Here is a 23053-nt window from a genome sequence, read left to right on the forward strand (position 1 = left end):
CCAAGAAAAAGACAGATGCATTACGTTACCTTTCCCCGCCTGGCGTGGCAGTGGGGTGAACTGGAAAGCAGTGCAGCACTGCAGGGTTGTCCACACTGACCAGAGCTGGGAAGACAGCTCATGGAAAACCAAGACCCTCCATCGCCAGATGCATTGAAGACGCGTGTTAAAACAAAGAGTTCTGTTAAATGGAAAGAGATGCTTTTAATTCCTCCCTACTGATTTGTTTGGAACTGTAACTAGGTTAGGATCATTGTAGCTGAGAAGAGACCGTTTCACGTCAGAACGCTGAATGTTTCAAAAGTCGGTTTCATTCAAGGTAAAGGTCTACGATTCTTCTGGTAAAAAGACTTGGGGGGCTATATGTAACTGTGTGGTTACCATTCTGACTTTGGCATGGCATTGCAGCATACATATTTAAAAGGGTGTGGGCCCTAATTGGGAATACTTTTTATTCCTAGAAATTACACTTTAATTGCTTCCAGCATGAGTCTCTTGAAGCTCAGTGCCTCTGAGTCCATACCCAAATCCTACACATTTACATTTAGGGCATTTAGCAGACGCTTTTATCCAAAGTGACTAGAACGCATTCCCCGTTTCCAACAAAGATAGCAAGGATAAGATGCTACACAATGCCAACTAGCCTACTATTTTAAGTGCAAGGACGAACAACATACAAGTGCGTAAATGAAGTGCCAGCTACACCAAAATGTGTGAATCAATAAGATAAACGATACGTTGGGGATCTGATCAATTAATAAAGTTGAACGGTGGACCCGGTTATGTGTCTGCAACGTGCTGCAGACATAGCAGCGCACCTCAGTCACTCTGCGAGGGGAACGCGTGCGCGGCGGGCTGCACGGCTAACTGATTCCAGATGTTCACATGAGTTATGTCACATGCTGAAGTGGAGTAGGCTGTCGTGGAAAAAAGTAGACACAACTTAATCCCGGGGGAAACGTGGACAGCCTGCATGAAAAACATGCTGGTGTTAATTTTTTGGACACGACTGTGATTATGGAGATAGGGCAGAAGGAATAGATCAGTCAGTCCAAGGTTTTGGCCTCTATACGTAGCCTATACTCAGTTACATATACAAAATGAACGTTTATTTGAATACTCTTAATAACTTTCCTGTGCCATTGTGAGCCTAACTAGGTGTCACAAATTAAACACAGTTTTTCCACAAGCTAACTAGTATTAAGCAAACAAGTCTAACCGATACAAGTCGAATAGGCCAATTAAGCAAACTGGAATGTTATTGGCTGCGACGGATTCATACGACAGTTTACGTTTATTTACAATTAATCCACAAAGCATATCGCTTGCCTTACTTTGAGAATGAACTATGGATATAACCGAACAGTCGCTTTATTCGAGCCAATGGGGGTATTTGACGTTTATGTCGCGCCTGCAACCAGGGCCATTATTCCACTAAAACTAATATATTCTGCAAATTTTACATTTTGGCACTAATAGGGTCGATGGTTTTCTTTCCTTGACGCTGAAGGTCAATGGATAGGTCGACGCTGAAAAGGTTGCCTTTAGGAGCCAACGAGGACGTGATGCGGTGTGTGCAGTCAGAAGGAGAAAGTTCCTCAACCAGACTTCTTCTTTTACCGACTGCGGAACGAAATGGATGGAAAGGCTCCAGAGGGCACCGCAGATGGAAATATCTGAACTACTACTACTACATCAACCGAATCCATTCAGTGGTGCAAACAATATTGGAACTTCTCAGCCATTCCTCGGCTGTTTATTGCGTCATTGTGGCTCATTTCCAGCTGGCCCCGTGCGTGCTGCTGAAGGTCTACCGGTGTGTGAGAGGCGAGCAGCCGTGGTCCTCCTCAGGGCAGTGAGGCCCCCACCCCCTGGGCTCCACTTTGTGGCCGGCTTCGCCTCCATCAGGACTCTAGCAGTGCTCTGGGACCTGGCGTCCTTCTGAACCCCGTTTGACGGCTACACCCAAATATTTTTTACAAAGCAATTTAATTATTTAAAATTGTTAATGTATTCGAACTTAAACTTTTTAATAACTATAAATGTTAAACCTCTTGATTGCAACACTGTTATTGCATCAAAAGTAGTGTGTTACAAACTACAACAAGTCAGTTAAGAAGTACTTGACACTTTATTGCATCAGTCTTTGCTAATAGTTAACCCATTCCCATCCAGTGAAACCCAGCACATAGCTGCTGCTTACGCTTCATTCGGACCAACGTAGGACCTGATCTGAGGTCAGAGGAGGATCCTGGGATAACTTAGTCCAGTTACTTTACAATCCTTCCACTGGCTCAAAACAAGCTAATGTTAAAACAATGCCCAGATAAAAGTAAACGCCTGATTGCAGAACATCCTAGCCTACTCCCAAGTTGATAAAAGTAAATACGTACAAAACCAATAGAAGGCCACTCACAATAAGTTGCCAGACGTTCATTTGTTCCAGGTTCAAAGACATAGATATACATGTATACGATATATAGAAAAGCATGTGTTTGGTTTACTTCTGTCAATGCTACTGTAAAACAAATTATTTGGTTTGACAGGGTTTCTCAAATGACATTCACATTTCAAACGGTAACAATCATGTAAATCAGTAAGCATGTAGGAGAACATAAAGACAGCACGATGGTCCCAACGCTGACTCGGTGGCACGGTGTGGGCTGCAACACGCCTGAGTAACTTCATCTGATCAAAACTAACCTCCCTGGCTTCGGTTGTGTCGTAAACCCAGAGAATACAGTAAAAGTACGATATCAGCTCACACACCCCTTGAATGTCTGTTAAAAGGTTCACTACAGAGCTACGATGACAGGAGAACAAATGATCACAAACACAATCACAAAGATGTTGAGCTGTGTCCCAGAGGTCACAGGTCAATCCTTCAACGGCTGGAGAACGGGTACGATGAAGCTCGTCATGTGAGGAGCACCGGGGAGCTATACGTCCACAACCGTGTGTTCAGGTAAAAGCTGCTTTCTTTTTATAGAATATATGTTTTATAATCGTTTTTTAAACAGTCAACTTGTGACTGTGGATAAAAGGCCCACAGTGGATCAAGTTGATGCCTCTTTTCTATTAACATGTGCTTAGAAGTCCCTCTAGTGAAGAAAAAAAGCCTCAAAGTAACAGCGCTAAATTAGATTGGAAGTCTTTTCTTTGGACCTAGTAAGGAATGCCTTCAGGTGCGTTCACACAAAAAGCAAAGCGGAGCGAATACAAAGTCAATGCAGAGACGTGAATAGATGCAATGTTTTCACCGGCTGCTCGAATTCTACTGGCTCGAATTTACCTCATTCGCTCGAGTTAAAATATTTAAACTTATGGAATTTCACTTGATGCTGAATCACTCGTGAGAAGAGTTTGCTATTCAAGAAAGTATAATATTCGCTTCGCTTTTACTTTGACCGCAGACTTCACTTTGTTGACACTTGAAAAGGAATCCAAAACACTCGATTGCACTAAAAAAGGAAAAGGAAAGCAGTAACTTAAGTAGGATCATCCTTACAAGGTTCTCAACCCAGTCTGCAAAACACAGTTAGACAAGAACAAAGTCAAAGTAAAAATGACCAGCTCAAATAAAGTGGGACTTTTGGTTCCTCCACAAGCTTCGCGTAAAGCGGTAACTGAACCAAAATGGCCGCCTCCCAGCACAAGCCTTTAGGTTGAGTTACTCAAAGGTTTACACACTAAGGGAGAGGAACTAAAGTAGTACTTATTGTACTAGTACTGATTGCAAGGTCCAGCCCAAATCCTGCCACCACTGAAACAGCTTATCAAAAAAAATCTAAATGATAAAAATTATAATTGTGAGAAAAAGTAAGAAAACAAAGTTGAGGATTTTTTTGACGATGAGATCAACCAGAACATATAAAACAGATGACAGAAGACGCCCTCTCTCTGGGGTCTACTTTGAGACGAGTGTCCACCAGGGCTGCTGTCAGAAGGCCTTCACTCCACCGTCACAGACTTGGCCAGGTTCCTGGGGCAGTCCACCTGGGGCAAGACCAAACACAAGGGATGAAGTAAGTAAGTTAGTGAAACGTATTAATAAAGTGAGTTACAATGTAACACAAGCTAGAATAGGAAAACTATAGAAATAAACTACAAATTAAAAACATAAAAAAAATATAGAATATATATAATTAATATGATCATAAAGGGTTAGAGCATAAAGGTGACCTCATCCAACAATGACAACGCTTTCATCCAAATCCATCAGAAGAAAACTCCCCAAACATCGACTTGTACTGCAACAACTACCAAGTCGCTTAGGGAATACATACACATACTTTTACGGTTTGTGTATTCCTTCAAGAAATGCCCACTTAAATTGTATTGCCAGCAGTATTTTTACGTCATGATCTGTCTGCAGTTGTTTTGATTTGTTTCCCCCCCAGAAAACTGCATTTGTTTTTCAGAAACGTGTTTTCTGCCCAGATGATGCTCATCATCTCAAGTGGCGTCCTCCCCACCGCCTGTTGGGTTGATCTGCACCAGGCTGAATGAGAAGATTCATTTCACTTTACTTTCCGAGCGTTTGAAGCTTGGCAGCGTGCGTGATAAAACGGTTTCTATAATGGATCCCGCAAACTGACTACCAATTAACCATGGCTCCTTCTTCTGCTTCAACAGAACTACTGGCGGACTCTCAGCCTAGATCCAAGATAATCATCACAGGAAATTCTGTTTCACATCCTTTCAGTGAATCATTAGTGTGGCAAACCGATTACCGCTAATTCCCAGTGGTGGAAACAAGGATTTTGACTAGTGATTTTTTGAGTGATATGATAGCAACGTTGAAACATGTGCTTCACAGTTCACACCCACGGCAATTTAAATCAATCAACGTTTGTAGGGAACCTCAGATGGGGTTGAAACGTGACCGTGAAACCTCAATAAACATCAAACTACATCGTAGAGAAACCCAGCAGGTTCAACAATAAGCCCAAAGGCACTGGGGACAGTAAGAAAGTCAGTCAGTAAAACCTTCAACTCATCGTCCTGATCGGGTCGGTCAGGGTCCCCTCTCGCTTTAGTGGATCATCACCTTACTGTGCCTAGGAGGTTTATATTCCCCTGTATGACGGATGAGCAGCCGCCTCACCAGCCTTCTGAAGACACAGCATGCTAGCCTTTAGTTTGGTTTCTTATTGATGTCAACTGTGCTATGCTTCAGTGTGGTGCATTATGACCCTTTAGGAACACGCAGTGGAAGTCTGGGATGTCGTCCCCCCCCCCCCGTTCTGCCAGCAAACCACCATTTCATCGCACATTAAACTGGGCCAGGGGCTGCGCATAGAGGGGACCACAGACACCGGCCCTCAGATCCGGGCCCCGATGTGACTGAACTGTCTGCATGACCTACATTGAGCCACTGGCTGCTATACACTATTGTGTATTTTGGCCTTTCTGGAAGAAGACGCACACACACACTGGTGAAAATAATGATTATTTGAAAGTATATAATTTGAAAGGCCCTTATTGTAGAACGAATGTCGATAACATAATGTGGCTGCATAGTTTAATGCATGCACACAATGGATGACGTGGGGATATATGGGATTCGCCCCACTTTAATAAGCCTTAGTAAAATTTTAAAACATTGTGTTATTGGTGTCAAGACTCCCATCAGGACTTTGGCTCGCAGTGTGGCAAAACAAAACACGTGACGGATTTCCTTTGATCGCAGTATTCTTTTCATGACTCAGATATTGTAAATGATGAGTTCCTCACGTTAATCTGGCAGCCCTAATGCAACACCCTAACACATAGGAGTGGGATTCTCGTTTGTGAATATTCTTCATCCTATTCAAACTATATTTTTCCATTAATTTGGGTTGGGGGGGACTTGAATAAGCCCTTAATTTTCTTTGACTTTTTCAAGTAAGGAATCAGACAATTTGTATCCAACTTCTACCATGTTATTCTTTGTTTTATAATGTATTAAGGAAACAAGCCCACATCATGTCTTTTACTAATTCAGAACGGACAACAAATACTTAGCCGTGTCTGGTTTCATTGTGACTAGCTAAGTCTGATCGTCAACATGTCAGCTAATCCTTTAATCTGTGTAAATTAGCACCAACGTTGCTACCATCGGCAAAATAGGGTTAGGGTTGGGGATTAGCACGAATGTTGCTACCATCGGCAAAATAAAGTGATGGCGTTCAAATGTTCACTAACATCTTACGCAGGTATCTCCTCAGAAAGCATGGCAAGCGGCTAATTAGCTTTGACAGAAAGCTGTGCAGCCTTTAGTTGGTGACTGAACACACACAAACATGAAATATATTTTGCAGCATAACCACTCAAATTTCCATGAAATGTTCTAGCATATTCCAGGACATTTGATAAATGTCGTTTTTCTAAACGTGCAACTTTTTCCATGACTGGAAACTGTTTAAAATGCAGGTTTTAAAAACCAGCTGGTTGGCCCCAGCAAAGAGCTCAATGACAGTCATTTGAGGTGTTTGTGTTTGTTTGACTAAAGCAAAGCATGTCAAGAGAGAGAAGTGGCAGGTTTGATGTTCTGAGGGCCAGTAGACAGGACCCCGGGGCCCGTATGTCTCAGTGTTAGCGCTGAACCCTGGTAGCATGGGTATGCCTAGCCCTGGTAGCATAGGGACACTGAACCCTGGTAGCATGGGTACGCCTAGCCCTGGTAGCATAGGGACACTGAACCCTGGTAGCATGGGTACGCCTAGCCCTGGTAGCATAGGGACGCTGAACCCTGGTAGCATGGGGGCGCTGAACCCTGGTAGCATGGGGACACTGAACCCTGGTAGCATGGGGGCGCTGAACCCGGGTAGCATGGGGACACTGAACCCTGGTAGCATGGGGGCGCTGAACCCTGGTAGCATGGGGACACTGAACCCTGGTAGCATGGGGACACTGAACCCTGGTAGCATAGGGACACTGAACCCTGGTAGCATGGGGACACTGAACCCTGGTAGCATAGGGACACTGAACCCTGGTAGCATGGGGACACTGAACCCTGGTAGCATGGGGACACTGAACCCTGGTAGCATGGGGACACTGAACCCTGGTAGCATGGGGACACTGAACCCTGGTAGCATGGGGGCGCTACTCACGTCGTAGCCGCGCAGCACGGCCAGGTGGAAAGACAGCAGCTGCAGGGGGATGACGCTGAGGACCCCCTGCAGGCAGTCCACGCAGTGGGGCACCTTGATGGTGCGGCTCGAGTTGTTGATGGTCTCCTGGTCGTCTCGGTCGCAGATCACGATGGGCCGGCCCTGGTGGTGGGGGGTGGAGAGGGGGGGGGAACATAAACACAACAGCAGAGTTGGTTTTGGATCTATGCAGCGATATGGCCCCAAACCCCTAATCCCAGACCCCGGGCCCCTGAGCCAGGAGGGGGACCGGAGCGTGAGAGCGGGCCGCACTGCCCCTGAACCACACCGGCCGCTGGACTTGGACCCGTTTGAAGGCTTAGTCCACATCTGCTGCGGACCCAGCGGTGATGTCATGCAGGCCAGGAAGCCCCGCCCCCTCCACCCTGGTGTTTATTAAGAAGGTGACCAGACCAGAGGGCGCCGGCGCACGGGACAAATAAAGCTGGGACTTCCACACACGGCCATGTTTTCTTTGTGAAAGGAGAAGTCAGCTGTGATTAGGAGAGGAGGCGAGGGGAGTGGGACCTAGGTTCAGGAAGGTCGGGGCTGTGGAAGGAGATACTTAACGCTGCTCCTCTGTCAGATCACTGGTTACATTTTGCCGTTTGATAGTTTTAAAGAAAATCTTTTCTAATCAAAATGCAACGTGTCATTTGTTTATCAACATGTCTATTGAGATGGAGTACTTCATTCCAGTGTTAATTAATCTTCAATAACTACTGGGTTGAGGATGCATGCAATTGTAATACAGTTCTTCTTACGCCAGTCAAACATTAGTCCAGAGAACGGTTTTGGTTAGTATTTAACCAAAGAAAAAATCACCTTATCTTGCATAATTTCTTGGATTGACAGCGTTTGTTTTCTTGAATCTAGGCCATTAAACTGCAGATGATCAACATATAATGCAGGCCGGCTACAAACCGGATTAAGAACATCTGTTGTCCACATTTGGAAGACATAACCCGTGCTGACCAAATTACTTAAACATAACAGAATGTTGGAGTCCGGTAATCGCCTTTTAAAACAACCACGTCCACAGAGCTCAAGGAGGAGGAGGGCACACAACTCCTTTACTAAACACACTGAAGCTGCGTTCAACTCACTTCTCACATTTCAGCTGATGTTGTTCAACTAAAATGCAATTCAAGCCTACATTTTGCTTACTTACTGTACATCATTACTGTACCGACAGCTATGTATTGTTTCTCTTTCTTCTGACAAATGTACTACTCGCTTTGGATGAAAGCGTCTGCTGAATGCCCTAAATGTAAATGTAATACTTATCCTATACTTTCCCTATACCCTTTTATCCCAAGTGATTTCTTACACATTATCCAAGAAGTCTCCTTAATGAGAAGGTAGCGGCTGACCGGGTGGGGTCCCTGGAGGCCCTCTAGGTGGACTGCAGGGTTCATTGTGGTTCAAACTCGGACCCGACCCCGGACCAACCCCCATGAACCCGCGGCGGCGGTTACCTGGCGGGCGACCACCTGCTGCAGGGCGTTCTGACACTTGACGTAGGTGTGGTCCCTCATAATGATCATGATGACGGGCATCAGCTTGTCCACCAGGGCCAGCGGGCCGTGCTTCAGCTCCCCGGCCAGGATGCCCTCTGAGTGCATGTACGTGATCTCCTTGATTTTCTAGAGAGGAGAGGAGGCAGCAGTCAGGAGAGGATCAGAACAAAACCAATACTAGGGCTGCACCATGGATCGCTTTCCTATTGAAATCTTTATGACATTTTTTTAAATAACTAATAACTAATCTACAAGATAAATCAGTCTGATATAACATAATTTACTCCCATTTAAGGGTTCTTGGAATTTGTTGCTAGGGAGTGACATGCCGGATCTGCATGCACAGCGAACCACGAATCACGATCATGGTGATCAGTTTAATTCCAACGAGAACAACGTCAGTTTAAGGGAATTATTTTGGCAACAGAAAAGACAACGTTGACCAAAAACCGGTGCTTTGTCGAGAGTGCCTTGCAATTGTTGCTGCAACAAAAGGCAACACAACTCCCTGTACAACTCACCATAAATCCCTGTATAACGAGTGTAAAACACTCATCATAGCTAATCATTATACAAGGATAAACCAAAAATCGATAGTGCAGCCCTTCCCTATACCCAGCCATGATAACGGCACTACATTTCCTCAGAATACTTTTCATCTACATGCTCGGCAGAATAAAACGACTTCTAGATCCAGAATGGAGGCAGAGAATAACCGGGGATCCTGCTCTGGGGCCGTTCCTCTGGCACGGTTCCTTTGGGTTCGCTCAATCTTCTTAACACTAAAAACCTTTTCCAAGAAAAACTGATGTTGAGACAATGTTGAGACAACAGACGGGCCAGGGAAGGTTTGCTCACCAGCGCCCCCTCCAGGCAGGTAGCATAGTGGTAGCCCCGTCCCATGATCAGCACACTCTTCTGCTGGTACAGCTCCTCCGCCAGATTCTGGATCTCATCGTCCAGACTCAGCACCTCCTTGATCAGATCTGAACACCGCGGGGAACGCACCACCAGTTAGGGGGTGGTTGATTGGGTGAAGTGGTCAGATTGGTTTACATCGCCTCGTTCAACTGGACCCCAGCGATCCAGCGGCCGGGATCACGATCCCAGAAGCTGGAGGACAGGCACCAGGCTGGGCTGAGAGGATGGGGGAGTGGGGGGGGGGGGCTAGGAGGCTCCTCATAAACTCATCGTTAGCTTTAGATAGATAGAAGAGAGGGGTGCTGGAGCCCCCCCAGAGTGAAACTCAAAGCTCTGCCTCTGTGGTCCTCTGCCTCGCCACACTTGGCTTCATCGTCCCAACAGAATTATTTGAACAAAAAACACAGAACGGAGACAAAGGGAGTCCTTGGATGCCCTGATGTTTACTTCCGCCCCCCCCCCCCCCTAGCCCAAGAGCTCATCTTACCCGGCAGGACCCTCAGGCCCTGGATGATCTCCCGCCTCCGGGGCTGCATGGAGATGCGGTCGTCACACATCAGCAGGGCGAACATGATCAGCGCCACAAACTGACTGGTGTAAGCCTGCGAACACACACACACACACACAACATGATCAGTGGCACAAACTGACTGGTGTAGGCCTGCGAACACACACACACACACACACACACACACACACACACACAGACACACACACACACACACACACACACACACACACACACACACACACACACACACACACACACACACACACACACACACACACACACACACACACACACACACACACACACACCAGCAGGGCAAACATGCTCAGCGCCACAAACTGACTGGTGTAAGCCTGCGAACACATGGTGTGACACACACACACACACACACGAGAGGGGTTTGAAGTTCAGGCTTGAGGCGCAGGGAAGATTCAGTTCCCCTCCCAACATCTCCATTCCAGTTAAGTCATTGTTAACAACGCCTTATTATCGGTTTGGAGGAGGCCAACAGTACATCAGGTCATACGTCGGCCACCATGTGACAACGTAGACCCCAGAAAAACGTCTTACACAAGACGAGGCATGAAAGAGGTCACATTATCTAGTCCGAAGGCACTGGGTTTGGGATGTCTGCAAAAACCGCTCCGCTCACAACCCCCGTTCAGATATGTGCGACGCCGAGCGTGCCATCATCAACATCGCATTCCAAAGGCCTTCCGTGCCCAGTTGGACTCGCTGATCGCCAGGGAAGCCAACTCTTTTTCACGGGGCTCTCTGGAGTCGGAAACGCCAGCGTACTCCCAAGCCAAGGGAACGGCTGTAAAACCTGTTAAAATAAGGTTATTTTCCCCGACGGCGCTGGAGCCACAGAAACCAAGGACGGACCACGCTCCACGGGACGAACCGTGGCAGCTCACACCGCGCACGCGGTCACTCCTGCAAAGCTCCACGTGTCCCTGGGTACATACTGTGTAGCGTGAAGCGTAACACTGATGACATGGGTCCTCAATGCAAGGCAACTACACCCCTAACGATGGGACACAGTGTAAAACTAACCAAAAACAAAAAGGGATTTCTCATCTCCGTCAACATTTAAAAGCTGTTCACCCACAGAAATGATCGACCAGAGATTATTCTTATTTCATGGAAAACATTTGCAGAACCAGCCTTTGCACAGCATCAAAGCAACCTCCCTTGGGGGGGGGGGGGGGGGGGGATTACAGATTCGGCAAAGACGTTTCATGTCGACAAATCTCAGCCACAGTCTCCCCTTTCTCGTCAGAAAAAAACCAACATGCATAAGAAATAAGAGAGAGAAGCATGTGAAGTCCATTAGTGAGTGAGGACCCATCTCTGGACTGCAGAGCGGCTTGCGTGTGCAGGCTGGGCGTGGGCGTGCAGAGTCAGCAGGGAGCCAACAGACGGAGAGACGGGGAGCATGGCGTCTCCTAACGCGTGCCGGATCCCCAGGCGCCGAGATAACGCAGGGTTCGGAGAGCCTGACGGCTGAGGTCAGAGGGGGACCTGCCCCTGCCCTCCTTCCCTCACTCCCTTCCCCTCCTTCTCTCCCTTCTGGGAGGGACATACCTTAGGGATAAGGTATGTTTAATGTAGTATTAACTAGGGACAAAGAGAAATCTTGGCTAAGGGTTGTGTGTTGTATGTACTAGGGGTGCACGATAATTATCGGGTCGATAACAGAAATTATTACGTCATTCCGATAAGTCCGATATCATGACGAATAGCCCCGATAACATAGCCTATATAATTTCAGTGCCCCGCTCCCACTAACGCTAAATTAAAGGTCTTATCGTAACCCTAAAAGTACACATCATACAATCAATTACACTACATGAGTTCACAGCTGCACGCGTATATAGAAAACGTTTATTTTTATTATAATGTTACACCTTTCCTGCTGTCGGCTCCCAGACCGTAGGTAGACGAGAGCACAGGGGAGCCGTCGATGTTCTCTCGGGGGTACCACCCTTCCCTTTGACCGGCCGTGGGTCTGCTTATAGGTCGGAATATGGTCGGAATGAAGCGGCCGCCGATTATTGAAAGGCTGTGTACTTCTTAGTTACTTCTTAGTTACTTCTTAGTTTCACTAACTTTACAGTACACGTTGGCACAGAGACAACCAGACTCATTCATTACTTCACTAAACTGACACACGCTACCGCTCGTCCACACACACACACACACACACACACACACACACACACACACACACACACACACACACACACACACACACACACACACACACACACACACACACACACACACACACACGCTAACTCTCGTAACACTTATTATTGACAACAGTTAGCTGAACATTATAGGGTCCCGTCCTTCCACTCCCTGTTTTCTCAGTTAAACACAGATCAATTACATTTGTCCCAGTGTTTGTTAGATGTGAAATGAAGCAAAAAAAAAAACGCTCTTCCTCCGGTAACGCAGTCGTTTGCGACGCCTTTCTTATTTGTCGTTTCTTCTATTTGTCTGTGACTCAAATGCTCCAATCTTTCATCGATCGATACGGATGTTGTGGATGCAACGGAATATATGATGCATCGCTGCAGCAACATTTAAGATGATCGCGATGAGTTCTGCCCATTCTGCCTCCGTTGCTGCGGTCAGACCAAAACACACCTGAGTGACAGGGGCCATCGTGGACCCTACGTCATATCCCGCCCCTTGCAAGCCCGCCCCCCTAAACCCCCCGTTGATTCTACTGATGTCTGAGAAACAATGTCATGATCATATATATGTATATGTGTGTGTGTTATCGGTTATTGATATCGGTATCGGCCTTTAGGAGCTGAAAGTTATTGGTTATCGGTAAAAAAAAAAAGTTATCGCACATCCCTAGTATGTACTACTACGTATGTACTATGAGCGAGCTGTGCATGTTCCACAATGGACATGATGCTCTTTTGAGAGTAACTCCCCTCTAGTGGGAGGGTTAACTGCACCCCACAGGGCATGCCAACACGTTTAACCGGTCTGTCTGACAGACAGACAGACCGGTTAAACGTGACCGGTTAAACGGTCCGGTTAAACGTGCCTATTAGGTTTAGTATTCATAAACCAAGGTAACCAAAGTAACACAACAAGATGCTACAGAAGGCCTATAACAAACTGCCCATGGGAATATGTCTATTTAGTACGTTGAATGAACGCCATGTCTTCTGTACGGCTCTGATCAATCTGACACGTTCCAACACTCCACACTGATAAACTTCATGTTCCTGAGACCTCCTAGGAGACCCCAGGGGAGAGGGCTGCTCCACACTGGGGCTGTGAGGAGGTGGTCCTGCCGTTCAGCACAGAGGGGTCTGGGGGTCCGGACCACGCAGAGCTGACCTCTCCACTCTGCCCTGACTGCTCACCTTGGTGCTGGCCACGCCGATCTCGGGGCCGGCGTTGATGTGCACGCCGCAGTCCGTCTCCCTGGAGATGGAGCTGCCTACGGTGTTGGTTATGCCCACCGTCAGAGCCCCCCTCTCCTTGCAGTAGCGCAGCGCCATCAGGCTGTCCGCCGTCTCCCCTGGGGGAGGGAGGGGGAGGATAAGTTTGGGAGGTTCACTTGGATGTGCAACGCTGCTGCTGGTTTAGATTTGATTTGTGTTTCCTTGTGCCCGGTATAGGCGTAGAGACGGGAAGGCAACGCAAGACACATGGCAGGCACAGTGCAACACACGCAGGAGCAGGATTTTAAAAGGAATACCGATTTATGGAAGATAGAAACCAGAACACGAAAACGGCATCAACATATTCATGTTTCTTCTTTTGTGAATAAAGCCTGAAGCCCATAGTGAGTGCCAATTTCACAACATATTTGTAGCATGACCCAACGAACACTAAAACCATATTGTGTTATATTTGGGGCTGTATTTGAAACTAAATGTTTCATAAAGGATTGAAGGATTGAAGAAGGATGTGAAAATGTGGTGTCAAGAAACATGACGTTTCTTGACACCAGCGGGAACACTTGACCTCCCTACTCATCCGCCCAACACTAATGATTTAGTTGGAGCGCATTCTCTCCCCATGGATCAATATCACCTAGTGTTTTGACACTTGATACTTTTGCACTGAGCAGTCTCCAGCTGTGGGGCGTTGCCGACAGTTACCTATGCAGGCGGACCGCCTCACCTGATTGGCTGATGAAGAAGCAGACATCGTCCCGGAACACGGGCGTGTTCCTGTCCAGGAAGTCGCTGGACAGCTCCACCATGACGGGCAGCTCCGTCAGCTCCTCCAGCACCTGACGGGTCTGGGGAGGAGACCAAGAACGGCTCAGTGTGGGGCATCACACACACACACACACACACACACACACACACACACACACACACACACACACACACACACACACACACACACACACACACACACACACACACACACACACACACACACACACACACACACCGTTGGCCCCCCCATTTCTCTGATGTTACTTGTGTGATCTGAATGGGGCGGTGGACGGGACTTACTGCCACGCCCGCGTGGTAGCTGGTCCCACAGGCGATGAGGATCAGCCGTCGACACCTCTGGATCTCTTTGATGTGGTCCTTCAGCCCCCCCAACATCACTGGAGGGAGGAGCAGCAGCCACACATCATCATCATCATCATCATCATCATCATCACTAAAGAATGCTGAGACACTTCTGGGGGGGGGGGTCCCAATAACAACATGAGCCCAAAAGGTACAAAAAGGGTTAAACGCAGAGGAGACTGGAGCTGGGACACTGGAGCTGGGACACTCGCTCTGTTTATCTTTCAATAAAGATCTAGACAGACAAATCGAGACAATAATAAGAAGTGCTCTGGGTAAACAGACCGGAGACTGATTAGGTCCCGTTCCTGTCAACATCCATTATTATGAGTTCATCAGGACGTGACAGTGTTTGGAACTGGAGTCCGATCTCTTCAGAAGCTGCCAGCCGCAGGGCCTCTCTCTCACTCCCTCTCACTCTCTCACCCATTCACCTGTGTTGTCATCAAAGTTGACCCTGCCTCGCATGGTGTTGAACACGGACTCTGGCTGTTCGAAGATCTCCTTCTGCATGAACGCACGGTAGTTTCCTGGACAAGAGACGGGAATGCACGTAAACAAGAAGGAACACTGTTACAATTAAATACATCAACTATGAAAATACCTCATGCCAACGTTATCAACATGCAACTTGTCCACATACAGTTCACCACAATTTGTCATTTATCACTGTGCTTGTTGTGACAAAGTTGTGTTTTCTTTGCTGCAGAAACAGACAAACAACAATTCTATAAACATTGGCAGCATTAGTGAAATATTGAATAGTTTTTTTGCCCACAGCTGACAGTAATTTGGGTAATTTAGGATCTGCAGGAGGATAGGCTGCAGGAGAGAGAGAGAGAAACTGAATGACTGGCCCGGAAAGGAATGTCTTCGATTCATAGTCAACATCAGCTCTATGCTGCCCTCTGCTGAGAAACCTCTGGTTTGGTACCAACACATCATTTCACATAAAGCCGTCCTTCCTAGGATATACGTTTCTGCAGCTGGCTTCATCGCATTCAAGTATCAATCCAAAAGGTAAGGGTCACAGGTGTTGTGCCTTGATGCGGGGGGAAGGGGGGGCTGTTGGCACCTGGCTGTCAAAGATAAGGGGTTCAATCAACAGAACATAGTCTGCCTTGTGTTAACATCTGCCCCACAAAGGGAGCTCACAGAGCTAAATTACAGACCACGGTACCCGGTCTCCATTTACACAGCTGGGGGGGTTCAATATGAACCAGCAGTGTTTGTTTGCGCGGGTTTCTACACCTGGGGCAGGGTTCAGGGTGTACAGCAAGCTGTCCCTACACCCAAAGAGCTCTAGAGAAGAATGCAGTTAGACAGCTGATGCTGCTACTAACAGTTGTATTGTATTCACAACTGTCCTATCAGGATTTCTGCATTCAAAGGTTACATGCCTACAGGGGTGAACTCACAGTGACATTCAGGATTACTAAAAAGAGTGGCGTTGGTTTGGATTTATGATATCACCGTCATGACCCAAGTAAAATGGGTCCGGAGGCCTCGACTTGTCTTTACCCAGAGGGCCTGTAAAACCACTTCACCCCTGGGGGTCCAGAGTCACTCATCAGTCAGATCAGTCACATGGAAATCCCCCTGCATGACGGCTGATTCACCAAACTACGAACTCGGAACGGATGCTTCTCTTCTTGTATTCTTAGCAGACTGATCAGGGAGTTGATCTTTGGTCTGGGTTCACATCCCTTGGTCTGGGTTCAGTTCCCACCAGCTAAACAACAACAACCACCAGCTAAATCACATGTTGACTCACGAGGACACATGTGATTGGCGTGGGAGAGATGCATACGTAGTGTGTTCTGCAGAACAGAGTTAGACCTTGCTCTGGATTCAGGGTCTGGTGTTGCTTCATGAGGTCTGCTCGGCAGAACAACAAAAGGGTCACAAGAGAGACGGGAAGTCGAGGCTCCTCAACCGCGATAACCCCTTTCCGATTCCGATCAGCGTCAACAGGCTGGGAACGGGATGACGGTCTTACAGGATGAGAGTCAAATAAAACAACAAGCTGACGACCCCTGGAGCCTAAAGCATAGATCCTCCTATACTTGCAGTTTAAACAACTTTAAAAATGTCAATTATTAAATCTGCAATGTCTGTTTGTCATTGAAACATTCATTTAAAAAGGGGGAGATGTTTGCCGTTTGTCTCTAGAGGGGAGCAAAATGTAATAAATGTACTAAAGTAACAAGAATAACAAGAAAAGAGGCTTCCAGTTTGACGTTTCTCGCGTTTCTTGTCAGTCTGGTGGAAATTCTTCCGACTGTTTTGTCAATGCAACTCAGACTAAGAAAAGTAGTCTCTGCAGAGAGAGTCCTCTCAGCATGACGAGCATACAATGTCGACGTGCTGCAGTGAGCCCCGAAAGGCGGGCCCACTCCAGTGTCAGAGCAGGGAGACAACCTTGAGGCCACCGCTCCTTTCATCCATCTCAACATGGAGCTTGTGGTATTGCTTTGTCTGAGGCTCAGTTTCCCTCAAGGGCGAATAGGATAATAACTAAGGGGTCACAGTGTCTAGGTGTCCTGTGAACAACATGTCTTATGGAAATTTCCATTACATCAGTCAATCTCAGTCTCAGTCATGACCCTTCTTTTGTCTTACAGCAGACCCCCTCAGACCAGACCAACAGGTCTGGGGCCCGTCTTGCCCAGGTATCACACCTCGCCGATTGATTCAACGGTCAGTGACAGAAACGGAACTGCGTTGAGAACAAACCAAGTTTTTCTCTGCAAACAACACCAGGTTCGGCCTCAGCCAGCTGTAAAACATAATCGGATAGTGTCTCTAAAACCCCTAAACGCCACGCCACGCTACCCCCCCCCCCCCCAACGGAGGGAGCAGCCCTGGACCAGCGCGGGGGGGGGCTCACCCTTCATGATCTGCTGCAGCTCCATCTGCAGGGTCTGGATGGCGCGGGCGGGGTGGTCCCCCGCCGTGCGCTTGATCCGGTGGATGGACAGCCGCCCCTCGTTGACCGCCGCCACGTCGTCGTCCTCCAGGAAGATCACCCGGTTGGTGTGCTCGATGACCGCGCTGCCATGGCGTCAGGGGGAGAGGGGAGGGGGGCGGGGCGGGGGGGTTAGTATGCAGAGCATTTGTGGATACAATCCATTACTTTTACTAGGTTGGCTATTTTAAACATTGTTCCCCACATCTTCCAATTGTCTCATAACATCGAGCAAGTAATATGGCTCCTTGTATCTTAAACTTTGCATTTGGTTAATTCTCAAATGTGAACAACCCTATTTTAACCTGTACACCCCGTGTACAGGTTATCTTGTACAGTATGGGTGTGCTGCATGGGGGGGGGGGGGGGGGAGCCTCTAGCCACAACACAGACCTGGCGTCAGAAGCAAAGTAGTACTCCACGGCCTTCTCGTCCATGGGGAACAGGCAGGTGTCCTGGTCCACGCGGGGCAGCGCTGTGCAGCCCTTCTTGTCCTTGCCAGCTTGTAGGAAGAAGACCACAGCAGCAGTGAGTCTCATGGGTCTGAACAACATCTGAGCCAGAATCTGATGTGGCCACCACGTTTGGTTGTTACTGCAAATTGCTCTGACTTACTAGAGCGGTAGAGAATGGGGATGTGATCTGTGGAGAGTTTGTGGTCGCATTTCACTCCGATCAAAAGAGGCCCTCCCCTCCTTAATGTGGAAAAAAACAGTTAATAGTCAATTTCTTTGCATGTCCCACTAAACACAGAGTCTACATGAGGGTATTAGAACAGACCTGGTCCCAACCGCTTCTCCAGGGTAATGGACGCTCTTGAACACCAGGACAAAGGCTCCTTCCTAAAATAGAGATGATACACAATGTACAGTTGACTAGAGTTGTTCCGATACCGATACCAGTATCTGAAATTCCTCTGATGCTGCATTTTAGGCAGTATCAGGTATCGGCGAGTACGCAAGTCTATGCGTTGGTACCGATCCGGTACCATCACGTGACTAGCTCCTTTACTACACAGGCAAAGAACATCACAAACATGTGCAGTGTTATGCTGCGTTCGTTAATGGTCTGATGTGTGGACCTACGTGTGTTCTAGCTACCAAGTCGGAAAAACATGGATGCATGGACGCTCAAATTCAAGGATACTATTTATAGTAGTTATTATATAATAGTTATTATATAATAGGTTATAAATGTAAATGATCCAGTTCTGTCAACAGTAAGTGAACCGGCTATACAATGCTGTCATCGTAAGGGATTCCTTCAATAAGAACAAGTGCTATTAGTAGTTATAACGCTAGATGCTATTGGCATATACTCAGTATCAGCCGATACTCAAGTTCAGGAATCGGAATAGGTATCGTGAAGAAAAAAAAAAAAGATATCGGAACGTCTCTAAAGTTGACCCATCAAACCAGGGTGTGTTCAGTCGAATGGTCCCTTCGGGGGGGGGGGCTCACCAGCTGCTGGGTCACCCTCTCCACCAGGGTGGTGAAGCTCAGCTCGTCGTTCTCACGGTTGTCGTACATGTACTTCACCAGCTTGGCGATGGTCTCAGTGTCCGTCTCCGACTCAAACTCGTAGTCTTTGCTCTCCTGTGAGAGAGGGGCAAACACAGGCGCTAGAGACACAAGGATATTAAACACTCAGACAGCTTCCTCTAGAGAAGGGCTGTACTATGGTGTGTCGGGACGGGGAAAGAAGAAGTCGGTGTACCAGGAATTTCCGCAGGTCCTTGTAGTTGGTGATGATGCCGTTGTGAATGACGATGAACTCTGAAGAGCAGAAAGTCAACAATAAACCCGTAGCACCAAGAGAATGTCCGTTCTTTCGTCAACAATCAACAGCTCAGACCCCAATCAAAGACGGCCCATCAAAGAGAGCTGAGGGACTTAAATACTGAAACCCGTGAATCAGCGGGTATTTCTTGAGCGAGGTGGCGTGCTACAAACTGACCATTGTTCTTGTCAGAGCGGTGCGGGTGGCTGTTGACCGGGCTGGGGGCGCCATGGGTGGCCCAGCGGGTGTGAGCGATGCCCAGGTGGACGTCGAACTCCACATCCATGTCGATGTCCTGTTGCTCTGTGAGTCCCACGCAAACAAACACATAGTTCACCGTTTCCAAGACGTTAAAGCTTTTAAGACGCATTTTCCATTTGCCTTTGATGATTGCGCGGGCTAAACAATCAGACGGTGTGAGAGGACCCATGCAGAAGCTTACTGTTGATCTCCTCGTCCAGAGCCTGCACCTTGCCCCGCTGCTTGATGAGCTGGATGGAGCGGCCGGTGGACTCCCAGTCCTTCTCGTTACCTCCGTCGATCCCCACACCTGAGCACCACAATCAAGAATGGCAGGATATGAACGTGACACAGAAAGGACTTAACACATTAGTTGCCATTATACCGAAATACTCAGCAGAGGTTGATTATTATGATGGAGCATGAAAAAAATATTTAATCAGAATCATGTGAATGACATTTTGACCTGAGACCCTCTCATTACAGATGGACGGACAGACGGACAGACAGACAGACAGACAGACAGACAGGCCCCTGAGGCACCTACCAGCCGAGTCATAACCCCGGTACTCCAGACGACGAAGGCCCTTGAGCAGGATCTCCAGGATCTCCCGCCGTGTCCGCGGGACGTGGTAGTTAAGATAAGCAAAGATTCCTGGGGTAGGAGGGGAGGGTTGAACAGCCAAAGACAACAGGGATGAGTGGTAGTAAGAGGGGTAATACTGGTTTATTGCCATGCAATTAGAGGGTTCGACCGGCTGAGATGATTTTATTGGGGGAGTGGATAAGTTTGACCCAACTAGCCTTTCTGATGGATATTTATGTCCCAACGTTGGCATGTACTCCACTAGTGCATTAAAATGTAACAAGCTGGTTATAATTGAAAAATTTGTTCAGCATGCAGTCTATTAGTTGTTTTTAAAAAGGTTCAGGTTCCGCGCCCCATGTTTGATCCTATTCCGGTATGCATCTTTACTGTACATTTGGATAAATTTAGATTAACATTTTAGACATAGCTCTGTCTACTGGGTCTATAGACGTCTTCATAATAATATTAATAATAATAATTATTATAATAATCATAATAATAATAATAAGCAATGTCAAGGCAAGTCATACTATTTGTTGTTGTGGTGAAGCACTGTTATTATCCGTCTGTAGGATTTCAATATGGTGCCAAAAATGCTCACATGCAAAACATAAATACAGTCTTGATTGTTACCAGCAGCCTGGCCTGTTTTACAGGGTTGGGCATCATGGAATCATGTTAGTAAACTAATACACAGTTATGGGCCCCTAGACGTAAGCTTAAGTCTTAATTGAAAGCAGTGGAGTACAAACATTTGATAGGTCCCTGGCAAATATATTTTCCTTACGGGAGAGGTAATTATCTATTGGAAATTAACTTAGAAATCTATTGTAAATAAACACAGCAGAGTGGAAAACTGAGGCCGGACGGCGATTTCATTGTGTTAAGCGAATCCAGGGAAGACCAAATCCTCTTCCACAACACATTAAAAGATCCTCATTCTTTATATATATAGTAAATAACATGTTCTAAACAGTGGGTGTAAACGACACCACAGGATACACAACCATTGTATTAAAACAGATGCTTATAACTACATCACTTTATCCAATAAATAGCCTCGTTAGTGTCCATAAAAAGAAGTCCTGTGGTCATTGCTTTGAACAGGATATGAACTGTAGCCATGTCTGGTTTGAGTGTAAACATGATCTAAAAACGGGCCTTATTTTAAACATCCACCACAAAGAGAGCATTCAGAGCTTTCTGAAACAAGGTATGGAGGAAACTGCTGGCCGCCTAAGGCCCAGTGGAGAGACAGACACACACAGAGAGAGACTTGTTGGTAAAAGTAGTGGACTACCCAGTAAAAGTAGTGGACCACTGGGTAAAAGTAGTGGACTGCTGTGTAAAAGTAGCAGACTACTGGGTAGTCTACTACCGGGTAAAAGTAACAGACTACTGGGTAGTCTACCACTGGGTAAAGGTAGTGGACTACTGTGTAAAAACCCTGATCCGGGTTTGAGTCACCGGTGCATCTTATTAGTCATGTCGGTTATCGGTTACAATAGCTCTGATAACAGGAGGTCAATCAAAGACTGGTTTGCCGGTTTGCTTCCTATAGCTGTGTAAACAGATGTCCCAGTCCCCAGACACTCCCCAGTGTCCCAGTGTCCCACTCCCCAGACACTCCCCAGTGTCCCAGTGTCCCACTCCCCAGACACTCCTCAGTGTCCCAGTGTCCCACTCCCCAGACACTCCCCAGTGTCCCAGTGTCCCACTCCCCAGACACTCCTCAGTGTCCTAGTGTCCCACTCCCCAGACACTCCCCAGTGTCCCAGTGTCCCACTCCCCAGACACTCCTCAGTGTCCCAGCCCCCAGCCACTGGGACACTGAGTCTTAGCCACTGGGTACTGGGACAATGAGTATCAGCCACTGGGACAGTGAGTCTCAGCCACTGGGTATTCCTGGTCCATTAACAGGGGAATGAGCGGGTGAAGGATGTGGATATGAACACACACACTCCGAATACAATTCAGGTGTACCTGAATGTGTATTGGGAACAGACCAGGTGTAGTGAAGGTGTAACGTTATGCGTAATGGGTGCAAGAGACAGGAGACATGGACATAGCATCAGAGACACGACACAGGGTGTTGACTCATCCGCTCGTAAAAGGAAATCAAACAGGATACAAAGCGTCAACCTAGTTTACATTGTTGCTCATAAGTTAGTTTAGTAAAGATGCTGTGGTCTGCCGCTCCTGCCCGATTCATTCCCAACTGTAGTGTGGGAACGCTTTAAAGATGCGGCGATGCTGCGAGACCAATTCAACATGTTTACCATCTGTGTTTTGTTCTCCGTGACCCCATGGCTGAAGCTGGATATTGTCTAATAGTTTAGTGCCTAGGCTTAGATTATTTAGCTCAAAACTCACCACACATGACTCCTCTGGCGTTGTTAGTTGCTGCTGCTCTGTCAGTTCCGCATCTAATAACGCTGCTCAAGACACGTCCCGCCTCCAATGCTGTCAGTGAATGAAATTGGGCCGTCTAATTCTATACCCTCTTCTCATTGGTGGAGAGCCCCTGTCACTCAGGTTACACCCCGTCGACGTCAGAGCTCTGGTCGACGCAGACTGCCCTGACGTGGCATCAGGATGCAGACCCGGGATGGGGATAGGCAAATAACAATGAGCGTCTTATGTCCACTGCAAGGATTTGAGATTGGAGCCGGTCTAAAAAATTATACTATAATAAACATTTTTATTTATCCATAAGGTGTAATATGCTTTATAAGAATATAATATCTTCCAGGTAATATATGGGATTGGCAGGCAACGTGCGTGGGATGCTGAACAATATCCCAATCAAAGCTATTTAAACCTC

General features: G+C 47.2%; 1 protein-coding gene across 2 annotated transcripts; it reads right to left on the minus strand.

Annotated features, from left to right (window-relative positions):
• Positions 1-2118: 2118 nt before the first annotated feature.
• Positions 2119-22682, minus strand: gfpt1 (glutamine--fructose-6-phosphate transaminase 1). 2 transcript variants are annotated; one of them, XM_084468510.1, is made up of 19 exons: positions 22603-22682; positions 20188-20295; positions 19843-19950; positions 19578-19703; positions 19338-19396; positions 19082-19216; positions 18402-18463; positions 18237-18316; positions 18015-18123; positions 17544-17707; positions 15088-15183; positions 14591-14688; positions 14247-14367; positions 13481-13638; positions 10062-10176; positions 9512-9639; positions 8612-8779; positions 7095-7256; positions 2119-3996 (listed from the first exon to the last, which is right to left on the minus strand). In XM_084468510.1, exons 1-19 carry the CDS (start codon positions 22607-22609, stop codon positions 3952-3954), a joined length of 2049 nt encoding a protein of 682 aa, XP_084324636.1. In that variant the 5' UTR covers positions 22610-22682; the 3' UTR covers positions 2119-3951. The 2 variants fall into 2 exon arrangements, with proteins under 2 accessions (XP_084324636.1, XP_084324635.1); XM_084468509.1 differs by having other exon boundaries at positions 19578-19711; positions 19842-19950.
• Between the last annotated feature and the right edge of the window lie 371 nt (positions 22683-23053).

Source organism: Micromesistius poutassou (genome assembly GCF_964030765.1).
Source record: "Micromesistius poutassou genome assembly, chromosome: 5".
Lineage (NCBI taxonomy): Eukaryota > Metazoa > Chordata > Actinopteri > Gadiformes > Gadidae > Micromesistius > Micromesistius poutassou.

Coding starts and splice junctions, on each gene's coding strand:
- gfpt1 (XM_084468509.1), bottom strand. Junction 18,317..18,401: donor GGAGAAGCGGTTGGGACCAG/GTCTGTTCTAAT, acceptor TTCCACATTAAG/GAGGGGAGGGCCTCTTTTGA. Junction 3,997..7,094: donor CCGTGCTGCGCGGCTACGAC/GTGAGTAGCGCC, acceptor GTCTTGCCCCAG/GTGGACTGCCCCAGGAACCT.